The sequence below is a fragment of the Mesoplodon densirostris genome, chromosome 1 (genome assembly GCF_025265405.1).
Source record: "Mesoplodon densirostris isolate mMesDen1 chromosome 1, mMesDen1 primary haplotype, whole genome shotgun sequence".
Classification (NCBI taxonomy): domain Eukaryota; kingdom Metazoa; phylum Chordata; class Mammalia; order Artiodactyla; family Ziphiidae; genus Mesoplodon; species Mesoplodon densirostris.
This window is the reverse complement of record NC_082661.1, coordinates 188,331,872-188,350,750: the sequence shown is the minus strand read 5'-3', so window position 1 is coordinate 188,350,750 and position 18,879 is coordinate 188,331,872. Positions and strand designations below refer to the sequence as shown.

Here is an 18,879-nt window from a genome sequence, read left to right as displayed (position 1 = left end):
GAGTTGTTTTCATAAAACACAGAATCTATGAGGCAGTGACTCACACAAAAAGTTGCTGCTGTATAATGATGTGGCCTTTGGTTTAGACAGAAATCAAAGTTTTTGGGTAGTGCTTGCAATTAGAAAGGACATGTATAATCATCTTACAAAAGTACAGCACTACTAACAGCATTGGACTTTTCCCTATATTTATAATCACTTATGAGAAACAGGTTTAAAAAAAGGAATTTACCCCATGACTATAGCATTCCAGAGGATTTTCTAATTTACAGCATTTTCCCAGTAAGTTTTGATATACTGTATCCACTCTTAAAATCACTGGAACTGCCAACTCTGGATGTCTTCTTGAATATTCATAAAGAAACCTGTAAGCACATGAAGCACATTAGAAAGTAAACACTGAATTTCTGAAGCCATAGTTTGCTTTCAAAAGCCAACTATGGCCATGACATTTATTCAATATTTTAACTGACTTTAGGTATTTGCAAATCTTGGGAGGCTGGCAGGAGAGTTTTATTGGCTATATTTTGAGATAAGGAAACCAAATCAATAAAATTACGTGAGTTTTCCAAAGTTACACAGTAGTGAGTGGCAGATTCAAACTTGAACCTAAAACATCCTGATAAGATTTAGTTCCTGGCTCAAGGTCTCCCCTTACTTTTACTAGAAATTCATTTCAAGTGGTTGGGTGAGAACATTTTCTTGATGACTTTGAGGCTAGATTTTATAAATATTACAATTTTTTTTGCAAGACTATGCTGACTAGGTATTAAATAAGCACCTTCCCCTATTTTCCACATAGGCCTTCAAGCATGAGTTGTCCATAATCTGCACATTCTTCTGGGTTACAAGAAAGAGAAATTTGGACTCTAGAATATTTTCAAAGGAATCATAGAATTGCAGAAGGGACATCTGAAGTGATCTTATCCAACTGCCTCAGTTTATAGTTGGAACCCAAAAGTGTGGGGAAATCAAGTGGCTTGAACTGCATTTCAAAGTTGATGCATGACCAAGCTAGACTGGAACTCAGGTCTCACAACTCAGAGTCTAACGTAATTTCCACTGGGAAGTTGTGCCTATCGACTTTTTCAATACTAAATGCAAGTTTAGGGATAAGTGAGTTCAGGTAGTGACATTTACTTTTATAAGCCAGTGTCAAATGTAATTTCAGAAATATAGCTAAAGTCAATCTACAGAAAACTTTGAGGAAAATTCAAATTCTTATGTTTTGTTAGAATTTAGCTGCTCCAAGTAATACTTCACAAAGTGACTTTGGAACTATTTCAATCATTCAGTAATACTGTCTTAATATTATAATATATTGAAATCAGTTTGCTTTATGCCTAAAATAGTTTGCACTTCTGAATGGACACCAGAGATGTTAGAACTCCATCTCTTTAATCTTGTAATGCCACACTATGGCTTTGATAGTAGGCATTAAATTAATTAGAAGAGCTGGCCAGGCATACCAATCTGAAACCCTTACTTAGGGATGACTCTAAGTCCCTCAGAGCAAAGCTTGCACACACGTGACACTCACTGTGTTTTTTAAAACTCCTATATTAGCTGTCAACATTTAAAAATCAAGAGACTTGGGCTTCCCTGGTGGCGCAGTGGTTGAGAGTCCGCCTGCCGATGCAGGGGACACGGGTTCATGCCCCGGTCTGGGAAGATCCCACATGCCGCGGAGCTGCTGGGCCCATGAGCCATGGCCGCTGAGCCTGCGCGTCCAGAGCCTGTGCTCCGCAAGGGGAGAGGCCACAACAGTGAGAGGCCCGCGTACCGCAAAAAAAAAAAAAAAAAAAAAAATCAAGAGACTTCCAACTTCTCTCAAAATGCAGTTGATCCAACGACCAAAAGCCTACATTCCCATATGGTAACAAGTAGCTAGAGCCAAATAGTAGCTGAAACCTTGGACTCCACAAGGCATCTCCTCTCAGCCATTTAACCATTCACTCACATCATTGGCTCGCCTCTGTCAACATTCAAGTTTGTAATCTCTCCCAAAAAAATCCATAAATACAATATACCATTACTAAGATTTTATAAAAAGCCATATTACTCTTGTAGGAAGTCATCTTGTTTGTCAGTGAATTGTTTGCATACAAACTGGTCTTCTGTAAACCTGCTAAGTGGCAGGGATGAGAGATCAGTTTTGTCATTTTCTGAGTTGATAATGCATTCCCCTCGGAATGGTTCTGGCAGTTCACAGCATGAAGTGATCTTGCTGGATAGTGTAGCCTGTTTAGAGCAGGTATAGTTCATAAGCTGGCTCTATAAACATAAAAGAGCAGTTATTTTTGATGACTTCATTCTGAACTTATTTCTTTTTATTGTTATTAGTAGAAAACCAGAGAAAAACTTGGCATCTTATATTGCTTTTTCCATGGCAAACTGAGAGACCAAAAAAAGTCATTTATAGTGACTCATTCTAATAAGAAACCTTCTCTATTTGACTTTGCTCAAGTGTCACAAGTTCTTCTAACATCTCTTAAAGAACTTAAAGGGAGACAGACTGTATTATTGTTTTCAAGTTTAGCCCAACAAAATACAAATGAAGAGTTTTATTACTTGCTACTGTTGTTATCGTTCTGGGATCCCAGTTTAGAAAACATTTTGTCTCTGTCATTTTCTACATACATTACTGTAATATTACTATAAAACTTACATATTTACTTATATATACACATACAAAAATAAGTACATGTGTGTATGAACAAGCTAGTCTCTATACTTAAGGAAGTCACAATCTAGTTGGAGAGTCAAATAATTAAACAACAATAATAATGCATTATAAACTAAATTGTTAGAGAAATGCATGTATTATATTTTGGAAGGAAAAAGAGAGATTGGCAATCCAGACTGGATAAAGGTCAGATTGAAGATCTTGAATGATTTGAATCTTGAAGGACAAATAGTTAGAAACAAATGGAGAGGAAAAGCATACTAGAATTATCCATCTTTATATATAAAGAGTCTTAGAGGTGAAGAACATGGCATACTTGGGAAATGGTATATAGGACATTTTGAGCTCATTGGGAAAATTTAGTTGAGATTAAGATTAAGGGATCAGGAGAGAAGAAGAATGTACTGAAGTTCTAGATCTGAGAGTGGTAAATTGAAGCTGCATTGTGAGGTCAGGTTGAGACCAATAAGGGAGAGTGTGTACACTAGTTAAGTGGCGAGCCTGCTCTCAGTGGCTTAATAGGATCCAGTCTGTTTCTTTCTCAATAAAGTCCTATTGAGAAGGGGAGGTGTATTGCCTCTGGGCAGTAGTTCTGAGAACCAGGCTGACAGAGGCCCTGTCATCTTCAACCTGTAGATTCTAACATTGACCTCAGATTGGGTGTTTTGGACAGGAGATTTTATAGGCCAGGCCTAGAAATGACATAAATCACTTCTGACTAGGCTCCACCTAGTTGTGAGACTAGAGCAAATGTCATTTTCCAAGAACTCTGTCTTGGAAAAGAACAGTAAATTAAATAGTCCCTTTGCAAAACTAATTACTTAAAGGAGAAAACATATATACATGCGGGGAAAGGAGGTATAACTACATAATTGATGTTTTTAGTTATCAAATAATAATATTGTCCGGTAGAACTGTATATTTCTAAATGAGAAAGTGCTAATGAAGGAGATTTTTTTAAAGTAAAATGTATATTTTAAAACCTGACAAAAATAAGTACAGTTGATTCTCATTATTCACAGTAGTTATAAATACTGAATTCGTGAATATTGAATCATCTACCCTAGAGGAAATACAGACCAAGTTTTCTGCAAGTCTCTGGCCACATTTTCATCAACAGATCAAGACATAACCTTATTTTGTGTATGTTTCTGTTTAAAAACACCTTATTTAATATAGAGTAGCCCCCCCTTACCCACAGGGGTTATATTCCAAGACCCCCAGTCAATGCCTGAAACTGCAGATAGTACCAAATATTATATATACTATGTTTGTTCCTGTACATACATACCTATGATAAAGTTTAATTTATAAATTAGGGACAGTAAGAGGTTAACAAAAATAATTTATAATAAAATAGAACAATTATAACAATATACTGTAATAAAAGTTATGTGAATCTGGTCTCTCAAAATACCTTATTGTACAATTTTAATGCCTTTTCCACCTTAACTAAGCACTTATCATGCACTCTGGCAAAAACTTTCACAGTTTGAGGTGTGACAGCAAAACTAACATGAATTTCTTTTTCCTTCTTCACAATTTCACAGATAAAAGGCTTGTTCTTACCATTGATCTTAGCAACCTCAGCATATGATTTTTGTTTTCTTATTCCTATTAAGTTGAGAACTTTCACCTTTCCACTTCAAGGGTACACTTTATGGCTTCTCTTTGGCAGATCCAAATTGCCAACATCACTACTCTTGTGCACTGGGGCCATTGTTAAGTAAAGTAAGGGTGACTTGAACACAAGCACTGTGATCCCAGGACAGCCAATCTGATAATCTATATGGCTGCTAAGTGGCTAATCCCCGAGAAAAGGGATGATTCACGGCCCTGATGAGATGGAACAAGATGGCACAAGATTTCATCATGCTACTCAGAACGGTGCACAATTTAAAACTTGTGAATTGTTTATTTCTGGATTTTTCTGTTTAATATTTTCAGAGGAAAGTTGACTGTCATTAACTGAAACCTCAGGAAGCAAAGGGGGCAATAAGGGGGACTACTGCATATGGGTGATTTATTCACATTGAACTCATAGCCACCAGCACTATTCCTCATACATGAACAAAGCTTATCTAAATTACATATTCTAAAATAGAGCTACCATACAACCCAGCAATCCCACTACTGGGCATATACCCTGAGATAGCCATAATTCAAAAAGATTCATGTACCACAATGTTCATTGCAGCTCTATTTACAATAGCCAGGACATGGAAGCAACCTAAGTGTCCATCAACAGATGAATGGATAAAGAAGATGTGGTACATATATACAATGGAATATTACTCAGCCAGAAAAAGAAACTAAACTGACTTATTTTTAGTAAGGTGGATGGACCTACAGATTGTCATACAGAGTGAAGTAAGTCAGAAAGAGAAAAATAAATACTGTATGCTAACACATACATATGGAATCTAAAAAAAAAAAAAAAAGGTTCTGAAGAACCTAGGGGCAGGACAGGAATAAAGATGCAGACATAGGGAATGGACTTGAGGACACGGGGAGGGGGAAAGGGTAAGCTGGGATGAGGTGAGAGAGTGGCATGGACTTATATATACTACCAAATGTAAAATAGATAGCTAGTGGGAAGCAGCCGCATAGCACAGGGAGATCAGCTCAGTGCTTTGTGACCACCTAGAGGGGTGGGATAGGGAGGGTGGGAGGCAGACACAAGAGGGAGGAGATATGGGGATATATGTTTATGTATAGCTGATTCACTTTGTTATAAAGCAGAAACTAACACACCATTGTAAAGCAATTATACTCTAATAAAATAAAATACATATTCTTTCCACAAGGCACATCACAGCTTCTAGGAACACTAGACAACACTTCAGAACTATTCTCAGGCCATTTTAAACAGCTAACTCATCAACAAAAAGCACAGAAATGCAGAAAATGTGGCACTAAATAGACTGTAAAAAGAACACCTATTTACAGTATGAGAGCTACAACAAGAAGGCAGAGAGCATCAACTTGTTCTATTATAGCTGGAGCCATGCACATCTGGCAACTCAGATTTCCACTGCTCTGAGCATGCATAAATCTGGGAATGACCACAAAGTGCTGTGAGTATTGATTTGGGGGTCACAAATAAATTTTGGCATGTAGGTGAATTCTCAAGTACAGAATTCATGAATAATAAAGATTGACTGAAACAATGTTTAAATAAATCCATAACAAAAGAAATGGAGAAGCTGTCACATCAGTTTGTATCTCCATCCCTCCTCCAGTTTCACAGACAAACCTGAAAACAGGTAAGTTACAGTGCTATTTAAGTTATTTCAGAGAATTCGAAAGGAAAAAAATTCTAATTCATCTTTTAGAAGTTATCATAACTGGATACTAAAACATGATAAAATATGTGCCATAAAAGAAAGTTCTAGATCCATTTCACATCAAAAGATAAATGCAAAAATGTGACATATATATATATATATGTAGAGAGAGAGAGAGACCATACATATAGTAAAATGATATTGACTTGAGCAATGTAAAAATGGGTAAATATTAAGAAATCTTCTAATATAATTCTTCAATGGATAAGTCAAACAATAAAAATCAAATGATCACCCTAAGAAGACAGAAGAATATTTACTAATGTTCAGAATTCATCCTATTTAAAACAAAACAAGACAACCTCTAAAACAGAGTGAAACATCTCAACACATAAAAGTATTTTGTCAAGCTAATAACTCTAAACCTGTTTCCTTTATAGTCTAGAATAAAACAGGAATGCCAGAACTATCTAAAGTTACCTTATATTGCTTATGAATACTACCTAATACAATTAAATAACTGGAGATTGTTCTAGCATTCCTGTCATAGTATAGACCATAACAGGAGCTGTTCTAGAGTTACCAGTTTGGCATTGGTATTTTTTATGTGTTAAAGGATTTTAGAGATTTTTCTTTTGTTTTGTTTTAATACCTATGGATAGGTCCCAAAGTTCTCTGTAATTTTCACCTAATCTTCATGCAGATAGGATTCTGAGAGTCTGTTCTAAAGAGCCAGCATGACTTCTAAGTGTATAGGATAGTATTGCTTCCAGTATGCATTGAGATTCTTGCCATACAGGAAGTAATCCAAGAAGCAACTTTATATTGTCTATCTCCAGGATGGAATTGGCAGTAGCAGCCACCATCTTTCGGTCAAGCTGAATGTGGCACTGACCAAACAATGGCCAACTGCGATGGCTGCCAAGGGAAAGCTATGGTCCGACCCCAACTCTCCGTTCCAGCTAAGTAGACATTTGAGGACTTAGAATCTTAGGGGTTCTACTGAGTGTTCGATTCAATGATTTTTCTATTTTAATTGATATTGTTACCCACATTCCTTAATCTGTTGTGTAATGGGACAAAAATTGTTGGGGGTAAGGATTCCTGCCCATAAGAGTCATAGATTTCTCACTGAAATCATGATTGTAGTCTTCCTTTGTTTCTGTTTTATTTTTTATCATGATGAAAATTATTCAGTTTTCAAACTTGTAGAATGAATAGGAACATGTTTGTAACTTGTGCTTTACTAAAACGTTATCAGGATTTTAACAGCTACAATTTTTTCCTTCTCTGGGATTTTGAGACTTTACATTTGGACGTGTGGCAGGTGAGTTCTATGCTGTCCATGCCCCGGCCCTTGTCCTTCGATGCCACATCTTTGCTTTTGGTGGTTTCTTCTTTCCTCCAGGCTGATAAGGCCTAAGGGTATAGTTTGCAATTCTAAGACTTTCTAGAGATTCAAAGATTAATGAAATACAATCCCAATTTGGAAGAAAATTAGTAGTCAGCTCTAAAACTTTAAGAATAAAAGAATAAAGTAGATAGAATGAGGAAGGAAGGAAGGAAGAAAAGAAGGAAGGAAGCAAGGAAGGGAGGAAAAGAAAGAAAAAAAATTGTTTCATGAGAAGAGAAGAGAGAGGAGGGGAGACACCATTCTGTTGGTAATATTGAGAAATGATAATTACATTTTTAGATTCATTTATACCACCCTCACCTTTATTTTAAAAGTACAAGTATTTTAAAGAGTTTTAAGAAAAGAGAAAGTCTTACTCTGCCAAGCACACACGCTACTGCATTTCCTTCACAACAGATCTGATGCAGATTTTTAATATCCATGGCCAGCTTGGCAATTTCAGAAAAGTTAGCTTTAGGTTGTTTTTTAGTCAACAGAACCAATTCCCTGAAAAAAAAATGTACATTTTAAACAGTTTTTTGAATTCAATTCTTTCTAAAATTAGTTGTAGTTCATTGAGTAACCAAAAGAATAGAAACACAGTTGCAAATGTAGGATGAAGACAGTTGTATATTATAAATGTCTTCTATTTCTACAGTGATAGAACCCAGAGCCATACAAAGATGTAAATCACAAAATGAAAATTATTCAATTCATAATCGTGTAAATACAGTCATTTTCATCATTCAAATTATTGCTTAAAGTAGTTGAGTTGCTTAGATAGGTAATTTGGGAATTTATCTGACCTGACTTTCCAAATAAAATTCTTCATCAGAAAGATAATAATTGTAAGAGGTTTGGTTCTCCCTTGTCCCTCTCTGTTGACAACTGAAAAACATCCCTGACATTTTTCTAGAAATATGAAAAATGGGCTTGCCTTATAAGGAAAACTGAGCTTCCAGGCAGCCCAATGTTATCCTAAATTGGGGAAGAAGGTGATATAAGGGAAGATGCATATCTTCAGGGGTAAACTTGGGACAGAAACACAATCTGGCCCCAAGATAGAGGCACACTGAGTAGCATCAAATTCCCCTCCCACTCCACACTCCTCTATCCCCACCCCAAAAAACACCACTCACTTTTTCTGTCCTACATGACATTAGAGCCAAAATATTTCTTATCTTCCAAGAGAAAAATACCTTTTGTACTCCAGCCTTTACCATGCAGAGTTACTAAGTGTGAGCATCTGAATGTACAGAATCTTTTGTGCACTGGAGAAGAGCCTAAAGGATTTGAGCTGTTGGAAGAAGTTGATAAAGGAGATATCAACCCCACAGGAGATAGTGGGTAGAGAGGAGGACTGTGCAGTTTCAGGCACAGCCCAGTGTGCCCTATTGAACAGGCAAGTAGCACACGTGAAGAAAAAGGAAACAGATTTGCACTGAGACATTAGCAAACGAAAGATAAATGATTTTTCAAATGAGTTTAATCAAAGAGGGTGATCCAAAGCAACAAAGTCCACAAATCTAAATAGGTAACTTACACTGCTTTTGCTACTTTGTGGTTGAATTTAATCCCAATCTCACATAAGTGGTGATGCCTCGAAGACATTTCTCTAACGTATTTTCTGATGGGTTCTAGCTGTAATTAGAAAACCAACTCATCAAAGAACAGAAGAAGTTCATCTCATGGTTAGTAAAGAAGAGAGAAAAATAAAAATCATGTATCTCCTCAAAGTTAGAAAGTTTTTATTGTCTTATCTATGAGGCCAAATGTAAAAGCATAATTTGGTGAAGGTTCTGTTTTTTTGTTTTTTATAAAATAGCATCTCCCTTCCCCAGAGATTGTTCATCCCAGAACTTAGACATTTGGCATATAAATGAGAAGAAGAAAGTGAACAAACAAAAATCCAGAGAGCCACTAGAATAACTTTTGATAATGTCTTACAGTTGTATTTTGGTTTTATTCAAGTTACTAGCCCTGTCATCTTGAACATGTCTCCAAATGCTTATCTATGATATATGCTCCAGTTTTGCAATATATATTAATGGAGCCCCCCCCCCAGAAAATGTTCGTATTCTTTAACCTAGAATTTTGACTTTTGACTTCTAATAAAAAGCACATGTATTTAAGTCTCTAACCAAAACTATATATTCAATTTGATCACAACAATGTACAAAATAAAACCTGTGAATGAAAAAAATGAATAAAAGGAAATATACCAAAATTGGTATCTCTGTGTGGTGGGAGAATAACAACATTTTAAATTTCAGAAGAGCTCTATACATTCACTTAAAACATTATATTGACCATATATTATTTTAACTTGGGGTAACAGCACCTTACAATGCTTTTTTTTAAGAACAAGTTAGATAATGTATACAGAGGCAATATTCAAACCACAAATCTGGCACAACGATAATAAATTATACTTTATGATTAATTATAAATATAATTATTATTTTTATTCTTATTTTGTTGTATTATACTCATTTGAAATCAAATACAAACAAGCTTATCCACTTCTTCACAAGAGAGTCTGTGAAGGCTTAACTCATAAACCACATTCTCTGATCATAGATACAACTTTTTACATGATGGGCTATGCAGTTTTCTCTGGGCAAGGAGTAAGAACTTCTAGGAACAGACATTCTGGAGGCAGCAAGACTGTAAAAAACACAAAGTGAGGGAGAGGTGAACAGAACTCTTAGCTAACTTAAAAGCATCTGCTTATGCTTAGTATGTGGATGGACCTAGAGATTGTCATACTGAGTGAAATAAGTCAGACAAAGAAAGACAAATATCATATGATATTGCTAATATGTGGAATCTAAAAAAAAAAGTACAAATGAACTTATTTATAAAACAGACATAGAGTCGCAGATGTAGAAAATAAACTTATGGTTACCAGGGGGAAATTGGGGTCAGGGGAGGGTAGGGATAAATAGGGAGATTGGAATTGACATATACACACTACTATATAAAAAATCGATAACTGAGAAGAACCTACTGTATAGCACAAGGAACTCAATACTCTGCAATGACCTATATGGGAAAAGAATCTAAACAAGGGTGGATATATGTATATGTATAACTGATTCACTTTGCTGTGCAGCAGAAACTAACACAACATTGTAAATCAACTATATTCAAATAAAATTTTTTTTAAAAATTATAGGGGCATGTTATACATTAAGGAAAAATTTCCTCCGAAAGGGTTAAGATTAAGAAAACTTTGAAACAAGTTACCTAAAAAAAACTAACCTTCATGAAAAAGTTCATTCTTCTAAAATGCCAGGTAATGAGACTTAAGTCTACACAATCACTTGTTTTTGTTGTTTTTAATAATATGAAACCAACAGGAGAAAAAATGACTGTCCTGCTTAGGAATTCAGAATTGGCTTCTGAAGGAATTGGAGATGACTAGGGAAAGAAATATATATAAGTAGCTTTAATGATAATAGCTACGATTATTGAGTACTTGGCATATGTCAGACTCTTTAGATACATTATTTAATTTCTTACACAAGGTAGATATTGAGGAGCTCAATAGGAGAAATAGCTTTAGAGGAATAGAGAAATAGGGGTTGAGAGGAATATGGGAGAAATTCTCACTGAGGAGATCAAAGAAAACAGCAAGGAAGAAGCGGCACTGCCCTTAGACTTGAGGAATTCATCAAAACGATTATCAAACTACTATTCATTTCAACATGACCTTGGGAAAATCCATCTGGTGTGCCTTCTAAGGATGGTTATTTTGTGTTGATATTTAGAACCTTTAATGAACATACATAAAAAGTACTTTTATCATGGAACTAGTCACCGATTTATGTCTATTCAATGAAGGAGAAAAAGCCACACGGTTCAAATTAAGTGTGAGGCTAACTGTATTTTCCAAAGATGGTTATAATAACAACTTCTATCCCATATTCTTCTTACAATGAGCCTTCGTTACAGTATATTTACTTTCCCCTTCAAACTGGTGAGATTTTATGATATTTCAACCAATAGAGTAGAGTAGAATTAACTTTTGAATCCTGGTCATAAAAAGCCATGCAATTTCTGCTTCATCCACTAGAAAACTCATTCTTGAGACTTTGGCCATATGTCAGCAGTCCAGCTGCCCTGAGGCTGCCATTCTGTGAAGCAGCCCAAACCAGCCAAGGCAGAGAGACCACATTGAAAGGCCCTGAGATAATATGAGGAGAAAGAGATGTTGGACCAACCCCCAGGTACTACAGACCTTCAGAGCCCCAGCCATTGACTGCAACCCCATGAAAAATCAGTAGCCAGAAAAGCCCAGATGAGCCCTTCCTGAATTCCTGACCCACTGAAACCATAAGAGTAATAAACTAATTGTTATTCTTTTGAGCCACTAAATTTTGGGGTGTTTTGTTATACAGAAATAATAACTGGAATATTAAATATTTATTATGAAGTTATATTTATGCTAGATCATGCTTCTCAAAATTTAAGGACTATATGAATTGCCTGAGTATCTTGTTAAAATGAAGTCTTCTTTCGCAAGTCTGGAGAAAATCTTCAGACTGTATTTCTAACAAGCTGCCAGGTGATGCATATGCTGCTGGTCCATAGCCCACACTTAGCATAGCAAGTCCCTAAGTAAGAGCTGACATATGAATAGTTTACCTTTATCTGGAAGCATTCAGTCTTATTTTCTTCTCGGCAACAAGACTGAACAGCTGTTTCATAGCAAGCAGACATGGTCAGAATAGTGGGTCCATACAAGAATGGATGTTTCCTAGAAGTTTCATAAATGTACCTGTAATTTGACAAATACAAAGCTATATAATTTGGAATTCAAGAACATATGCTGACACTGTTTCTTAAAAACTTAGGATTCATTTAGTTTTGTTGACCTGAAACTTCTAGAATTTCATGGTGACAGAAATAGGATAGCACTGTACTTAAATGCATCAAAAGTTCACTACAGGGGCTTCCCTGGTGGCGCAGTGGTTGAGAGTTCGCCTGCCGATGCAGGGGACACGGGTTCGTGCCCCGATCCCGGAAGATCCCACATGCCGCGGAGCGGCTGGGCCCGCGAGCCGTGGCCGCGGAGCCTGTGTGTCCGGAGCCTGTGCTCCGCAACGGGAGAGGCCACAGCAGTGAGAGGCCCGCGTACAGCAAAAAAAAAAAAAAAAAAAAAAAAAAAAAGTTCACTACAGAGAGATCACTGTGAGGTTGGACAATGCCCATGAAGTCACCAACTGTACTTTCTGGACCAGTAGGTAAAGAAAATCAGTAATTAAAACTTTTCATTTTTATATAAGTAGTAGGAGATAGAAAGTTCAATAGTCTAAACTGATTGTAAATGGAGGATTGTACAACTGGTGAAGGGGAATTAAATTTAGAAGCTATTGGTGGGTGAAGAGGAATCTCTGAAATCATCCATAAGATCTTTCTAGACTAGAAAAGTTAATGCCATTGTCCTCCAAGACATGTCACACAATATTTTGGTTTCTTACTAAATCCCAGTCTTAATTTGCTTCTCAAATTTATTCTTTACACTCATTATACAGCCTGGGTACCAGGTCTGCCTTTCACTTATAATCATATCTCCTCACACTATTCCACAATGCGTACTCATATTATTTACTCCCCACCTCCCCATACACACAAATACCCCAAAAAAGTTGACATTGCAGACAAAAACTGGCTCAATGCTCACACAAATCCACTTTCTCTTCTTGTGTTCACAGGAAGACTACTTTTCCAGCCTCTCTTGCAGTTAGGTGGGAATATATAACTGAGTTCTAATCAATGAAATATGAATAAACATGCCATACACCACTCCTAGGTTTGGGTATTAATTACTTTGCACAGTTCCCTAGTCTCTCTCTTTCTTTTTTGCAGTAACCTTGGAAACACATGCTCCAGATTGTATAGCTCCAAGATGGAAGGATCTTGCACTCCTGAGTTACCCCTTGGAAGAGAGGTGTCAGGAGCTGAGCTGAGCTGGAGAAGCCTGACCTGCCAAGTTCCAGAGTAGCCAATGAAGACAAAAAGCCAAAATGAAAGTATAGTTAAGGCTTTAATCATTTATTTGGATAGTATAAGCAAAAGGCTAAGCTAGAGAAAATGCTGACCCCCACCCAACCTCCACCCTCACCCCCCTTATTCTTGGAAGTTCAGTCAATAGATTTGTTTCATTTCAGCAAAGTTTCTCAAGCCCAACTTGTAAAACAAGAAAAGCAGAATTGACATTATCAAGATACAACTGCCACCCAAGATAAGGCAAAATTCTTGGTTGATAGGAAATTTCATTGGAGCCATTCAATATCTCTGCTCTCTGTTCTAAACTAAGAGTTCATTTTTGTGCTGCAGTAACTTAGTTCCCATAGAGGATTTTCAGTATGAACTAATCTAATTTCAAATCACCAAAGGCAAAGTTGAACTTAGTATAAGGAAAAAGCTTTCTAATCATTAGAGCCATTTAAAGATAGAATGTCCCTATTGCAAGGTAACGAAGGGTCACACTTATCTTACAATGATCAAAACAGTTATTGAAAATTCCTTAGATAATCCAAAGATACAATAACTACAGTTTGGTGTATCTGTATTCTATGCTATCTTTTGATAAGACTGAAATAGCAGACTTTCCCTCTAGCTTTGATATAAGTTACTGTTTCTTTGGTTGAGAACTAAACAAAGTTGTTGACATAATTATGAAGCAAGTAGTTAGAAAATTATTTTCCCCTGAATATTTATGGTTGTATGCACATAAGTTAAATTAACATATAAAATAACTCCTTGATACTGACTTAATTGTAAATGTTCAAGAAGAGATTAGATTCACTGCCTGAGTATTGGTTAGATTTCATAATCTCTGAATGCTCAAACCTGATTTTATAAATCTCACCTGGAGTGGCTAGCACTTCACTTAATATGTAACCAAGCTCATATTACAGTTTCCCATTTGGTTGCCCCTAATGCCAGACCAGTTGGAACCAGCCCAATCCCTTGTCCCTTAGTCCTTTCTCCCTAAGTGACTGGGGCCATTTAATTCCTTCCTGAAGGCTCAGTAACTTCTGGGGCAATTCTGCCCATGTATAAGTGAATTAAAAGTGTTTACATTGTTCAACATCAAGTCACCCTGTCTGCTCATTCATTTCTGGTTTAGAGTTTCATGTCTAAAGTCTGAAATCAAACCACCACCATGCCTTTTGCATTAGATCCAGCAATCAGATCTTTCCCTTATTCCTAGTGTCTGAGTCTGTCTTGACCAGATGGCCAGAACTGCATTCCTTGAGAACTGAAGCTTTGTACTTGTCATTTCTACCTCTCTCTGGTTTTGGTTTCCTGCCTCTAACTTGCTCATACCTCACTCTCAAAAGATAAACTTCTGTGCTAACTAGGAAACCAAAATATGAGCTCACCTACCCATGGGCTATCATGCTATCCACTCCAGGTGGGAATTACAGAATCAGAGTTCTTGAGTAGATAACTCATCTTTGTCCGATCCACAATTATTACTTATTCCTAGGTTCCCAATGACAGACTCTATCTCCATGCCTATCAGGTACCCCTCCTGCTATCCCTTGATGAGCCACCCAAATACCAGCCCATTGTCTGAGCTATTACCTGCTCTCTAATCCCAATACTCTGTTTATTGTGCTTTGCCTACTAGACTGTATTTTTCAACATCATTTGCTACTGGTCTGACCAATTTAACCTTTGAGGAGATGGGTCTTTTACAGATCCTAGTACTTTTTAATGTTTCATGGCACAGACATTTTCATGCCCTTTTGGGTTTACTAAGACCATGTTGTCATTGTGAGGGAAAAAAATTAATTGTAGCTCAAATTTTCACTTTAATTTTATATAATCAAGCATTGTGTACTCAGAGGCTTTTATATTAAAACAAAAGATCTGTCTTCAAAATTGGAAAATACTCTTTTTCAAAGACCTGGCAAGGAAAAGTGACTTACCTCTCTTTCACTGGCACTTGATTCTCTTTGTTCATCTCACAGATCTGCTCAGGATTTGAAATTTGGAATATATCACTGTAACCTGCAACATCCTTTTTGTATGATAGGAAGCACTTGTGTCTTGCTGAGTTATTTGTATTGCAACAGTCAGAAAATACATGTCTGTCAGCCAACCCTTGGTTATTGCAAATATGTTCTAGGAAGGTAGTCATCTGTAGGGGGAAATAATAACTTAAGGGAAGGCACTTGTGGTCTACATTTTTAACCACAGGAAAGTTAAGGAATTATATAGGAAAGGCAACTGAGTGCATAATGTTATACTCTGTATCCAATAGTCCCTGGACATAGCTCTTTTGAGTGAAAGCCTTTTAAAAGGTTCTTAAGTCTAAATTCCCACATGCTGGACATTGGCCAAATAGAATTTATCATTTTCTCCCTACTTATGTAAGTGCTTCATTTTCATACTGTTGAAGGTATTAAAATAAAGGTAAGCCAAAATGTCCAGGACCTAAAGAAATCAAGGTATTTTTAATAAGAATTCCCCACCAAGAAACAGCTGTTAGTTTGCTTTCCTTGCTTCCTGATTGTTTTTAGTTGGTTTCCATGGGAACTTATTTTAAAAGTTAAACTCTGAAGCAATGTGTATTCAGTGTCAAATATTCAAATAGAAATGTAATGATTCAGTTTTCAAGTATCTTTGAATGGCAGTAAATGTGTGGGATGCTGTAAACCTCAAATGACGTATTCTTCCAGATTTGTGGGATAAGGGCAGAAAAAGGTCATCTTTGGAAATGGAAATAAGAAGAAATCGATATAAAATAAGTGAGGCTAGACACTGGCAAAGGAACTTCATTTAAAGTATGTCTCTAATTAGACTAATGATTTTTCTATGACTACTTAGAGTCTGATAAAAAAATAGGTAGGTTTTAGCCCAAGAAGATGGAGTGAAAAAAATCTATAAATAAAAAAGAAAATTATTTATTTGTATTTAAATTGTTGATATGAGAATAATTGATCCAAAAATATGTAGATTATAAGAATATGTTAGTTTTTATCAAGAAGTTTTCTAATCACAAGATAGACATATTTTACGAGATGATAGTAATTTTCAAGATTTTCTACTAAGTGGGAAAAAAGCCTATAATAATATTCACTTTTTTCTTCTTTTTTATATTCCCTTAGAAACTTTTAAAATGAGTACATTAATTTCCCAGAAACCTTTATATGAGGATGTCAGACAATAATATTCTAGTGACAGAGACAGAGCAACCGACTTAAATTAAGAAATTGGCATTCTAGGGTATAATTCATTCTCTTGAGCATTTGGTTCTCAGAGTCTGATTTCCCAGATATGAAATAATAAAATGTAAGTTTATAAACCTACAAAGATTATATCTTGAGTGTGACACATGTACATATTGTTGCCTTAAAATCCTTTGCCTAATTATTCAATCATCACACTTCATAACAACATCTTTTGTTTGCAATTTAGTTTTTAAAACAACAGAGAGAAAAAGGCAGAACATGATTCACCTACCAATTGGTGACAACATTCTGAAGGTGATTCATGTGGCTTGAGACTCTTGCACTTCTCTGCAAGATCTAGCAATTCTTTAACTATGGTTTGTACTTTTTCATAAGTCAATTTCTGAAGAAACTGTGCAATCATAATACTAGTGCTGAAACAGAACACTTGTGTGAATGCTGAAGATAGAATCAAACTCTTTTCCTCCATCAATCTTGTTATATCACTGCCCTACTCCCCCCCAAAATAATTAATATGATTTTACATTTCAAACAAAAGAATACTGATAATAAAACTCACACAGCTCTTAAGTTTTCCTCTAGATAATTCTGGCTATTAGTGTGCTGCATGGCTGAAAAAAAATGAGATTTTATTTACAGAAGAGGAAATCTTGCAGACTGAAATCCCCCCTGACAATTCAAATCTATATTTATTCATTCATAAATTTCCAGATTTATTTTTGTTTATATCATAAACCAGAACAAATTATAAGAATATATCTTTTATTTAAACCGTATTCTGTGAATGATTTCTTTCTAGTCAAACACATCATGTAGTTTAACTGTCATTGTCTTACAAATAAGTTGCACATACCTGTATTGATACTTCTGAATTAATTAAACTTCACTCTTTGGTTATCTCTTATTAGAAGTTACTAGCACACCCAAAGAACACTAAGAAAATTAAAGCCTGGCATTAGGAACAAAAGTATAAACATTAACACTTTGCCAGGCTTAATTTGGCAAAGAGAGTAACTCATACATCTTGGATTCGTTCATCATCTTCATCTTCATCATCTCCACTCACCACATACACATACACATGCTCTCTATTGAAAACAGTGTCTTCCTTCTAATATCAATAGCTTCAAAAGAGCTTAGCAGCTATCTGTTTAATAAAGAAACCATTATTATTTACATATTAACAAGTAAAGGCTTTGGAGACAGTTATTCTGAGTTCAGCTTCTAGCTCTGATACTCAATATGGCCTTGAGGAAATAACTTAAGCACTCAGAGTTTCTGTTTCTCTATCAAATGTAAATAACTTCTACTACATTGGGTAGTTAAATGAAAGCCTATGTGTGAAGCATTGAGCACAGTGCCTGGCACATAGTAGGTACTGAATAATGTAGCTCATGGGATTATTCTTGCTACTATAAACAATATTGCTGTATCTAAAATCATTTATCCAATTTTAAACACAAGTTTGAAATATGTCATTCTCTGACCTAGAGTGGAAGTAAGGTGGAAAATGGAAAATGAGATCTTCCTGTGTGTGTTGCTTCAATATATCAATTGTCTTTCTGTATCTATTCCACAGGTTAATTTCTAGCAATCTTCAATGACTCTACTGACAGTGATGAGCACAGAGAAAGATAAGCCTTTCCATGTATATGTTAATAGTCATTATGTTTCATCTCCTGGCACATGGGTGTATAGATTGTAAATAGCATTCCCTACCTGCATCTAGTAAACTTCTCTGAAGAGTCTGACATTTAATGTAGCTGAAGAAAACAAGCAAAGATATGGGTCTAACAGTCTTCATTATTTCAGATGAATCTTTATAGAGTACGTTCTATCATTTGAGAGAATTGAAGAATCCTTTTATATTCTTTCCAAGTAATTGCTATTAATAATTAACGTTTTTCTGGTGAATGTTTTTCCACCTTGGCCACTATGACCCTCAAAAAATTACAGAAATTCATGACAATGAAGAAATATTTTTCATAGATAGCATTCATTAACGAATACTGGATTTTAAAATGAATCATGTCGGGGAGGAGCTTCAAGATGGCAGAAGAGTGATACGCGGAGATCACCTTCCTCCCCACAGATACATTAGAAATACATCTACATGTGGAACAACTCCTACAGAACACCTACTGAACGCTGGCAGAAGACCTCAGACCTCCCAAAAGGCAAGAAACTCCCCACGTACCTGGGTAGGGCAAAAGAAAAAAGAATAAATAGAGACAAAAGGATAGGGACGGGACCTGCACCAGTGGGAGGGAGCTGTGAAGGAGGAAAGGTTTCCACACA

At 36.0% G+C, this 18,879-nt stretch overlaps 1 protein-coding gene across 1 annotated transcript in view; it reads right to left on the bottom strand.

Moving 5' to 3' along the window:
* Positions 1-18,385, bottom strand: part of LOC132488839 (alpha-fetoprotein-like) — a 38,835-nt gene extending 20,450 nt beyond the window's left edge. Inside the window, exons 1-9 of the mRNA XM_060097546.1 lie at positions 18,301-18,385; positions 17,141-17,192; positions 16,853-16,994; positions 15,316-15,527; positions 12,017-12,149; positions 8,910-9,007; positions 7,744-7,873; positions 2,063-2,274; positions 233-365 (exon numbers count right to left, since the gene is read on the bottom strand). Coding sequence (XP_059953529.1) covers positions 233-365; positions 2,063-2,274; positions 7,744-7,873; positions 8,910-9,007; positions 12,017-12,149; positions 15,316-15,527; positions 16,853-16,994; positions 17,141-17,192; positions 18,301-18,385 — 1,197 coding nt within the window. The remainder of the gene's footprint in view (positions 1-232; positions 366-2,062; positions 2,275-7,743; positions 7,874-8,909; positions 9,008-12,016; positions 12,150-15,315; positions 15,528-16,852; positions 16,995-17,140; positions 17,193-18,300) is intronic.
* Between the last annotated feature and the right edge of the window lie 494 nt (positions 18,386-18,879).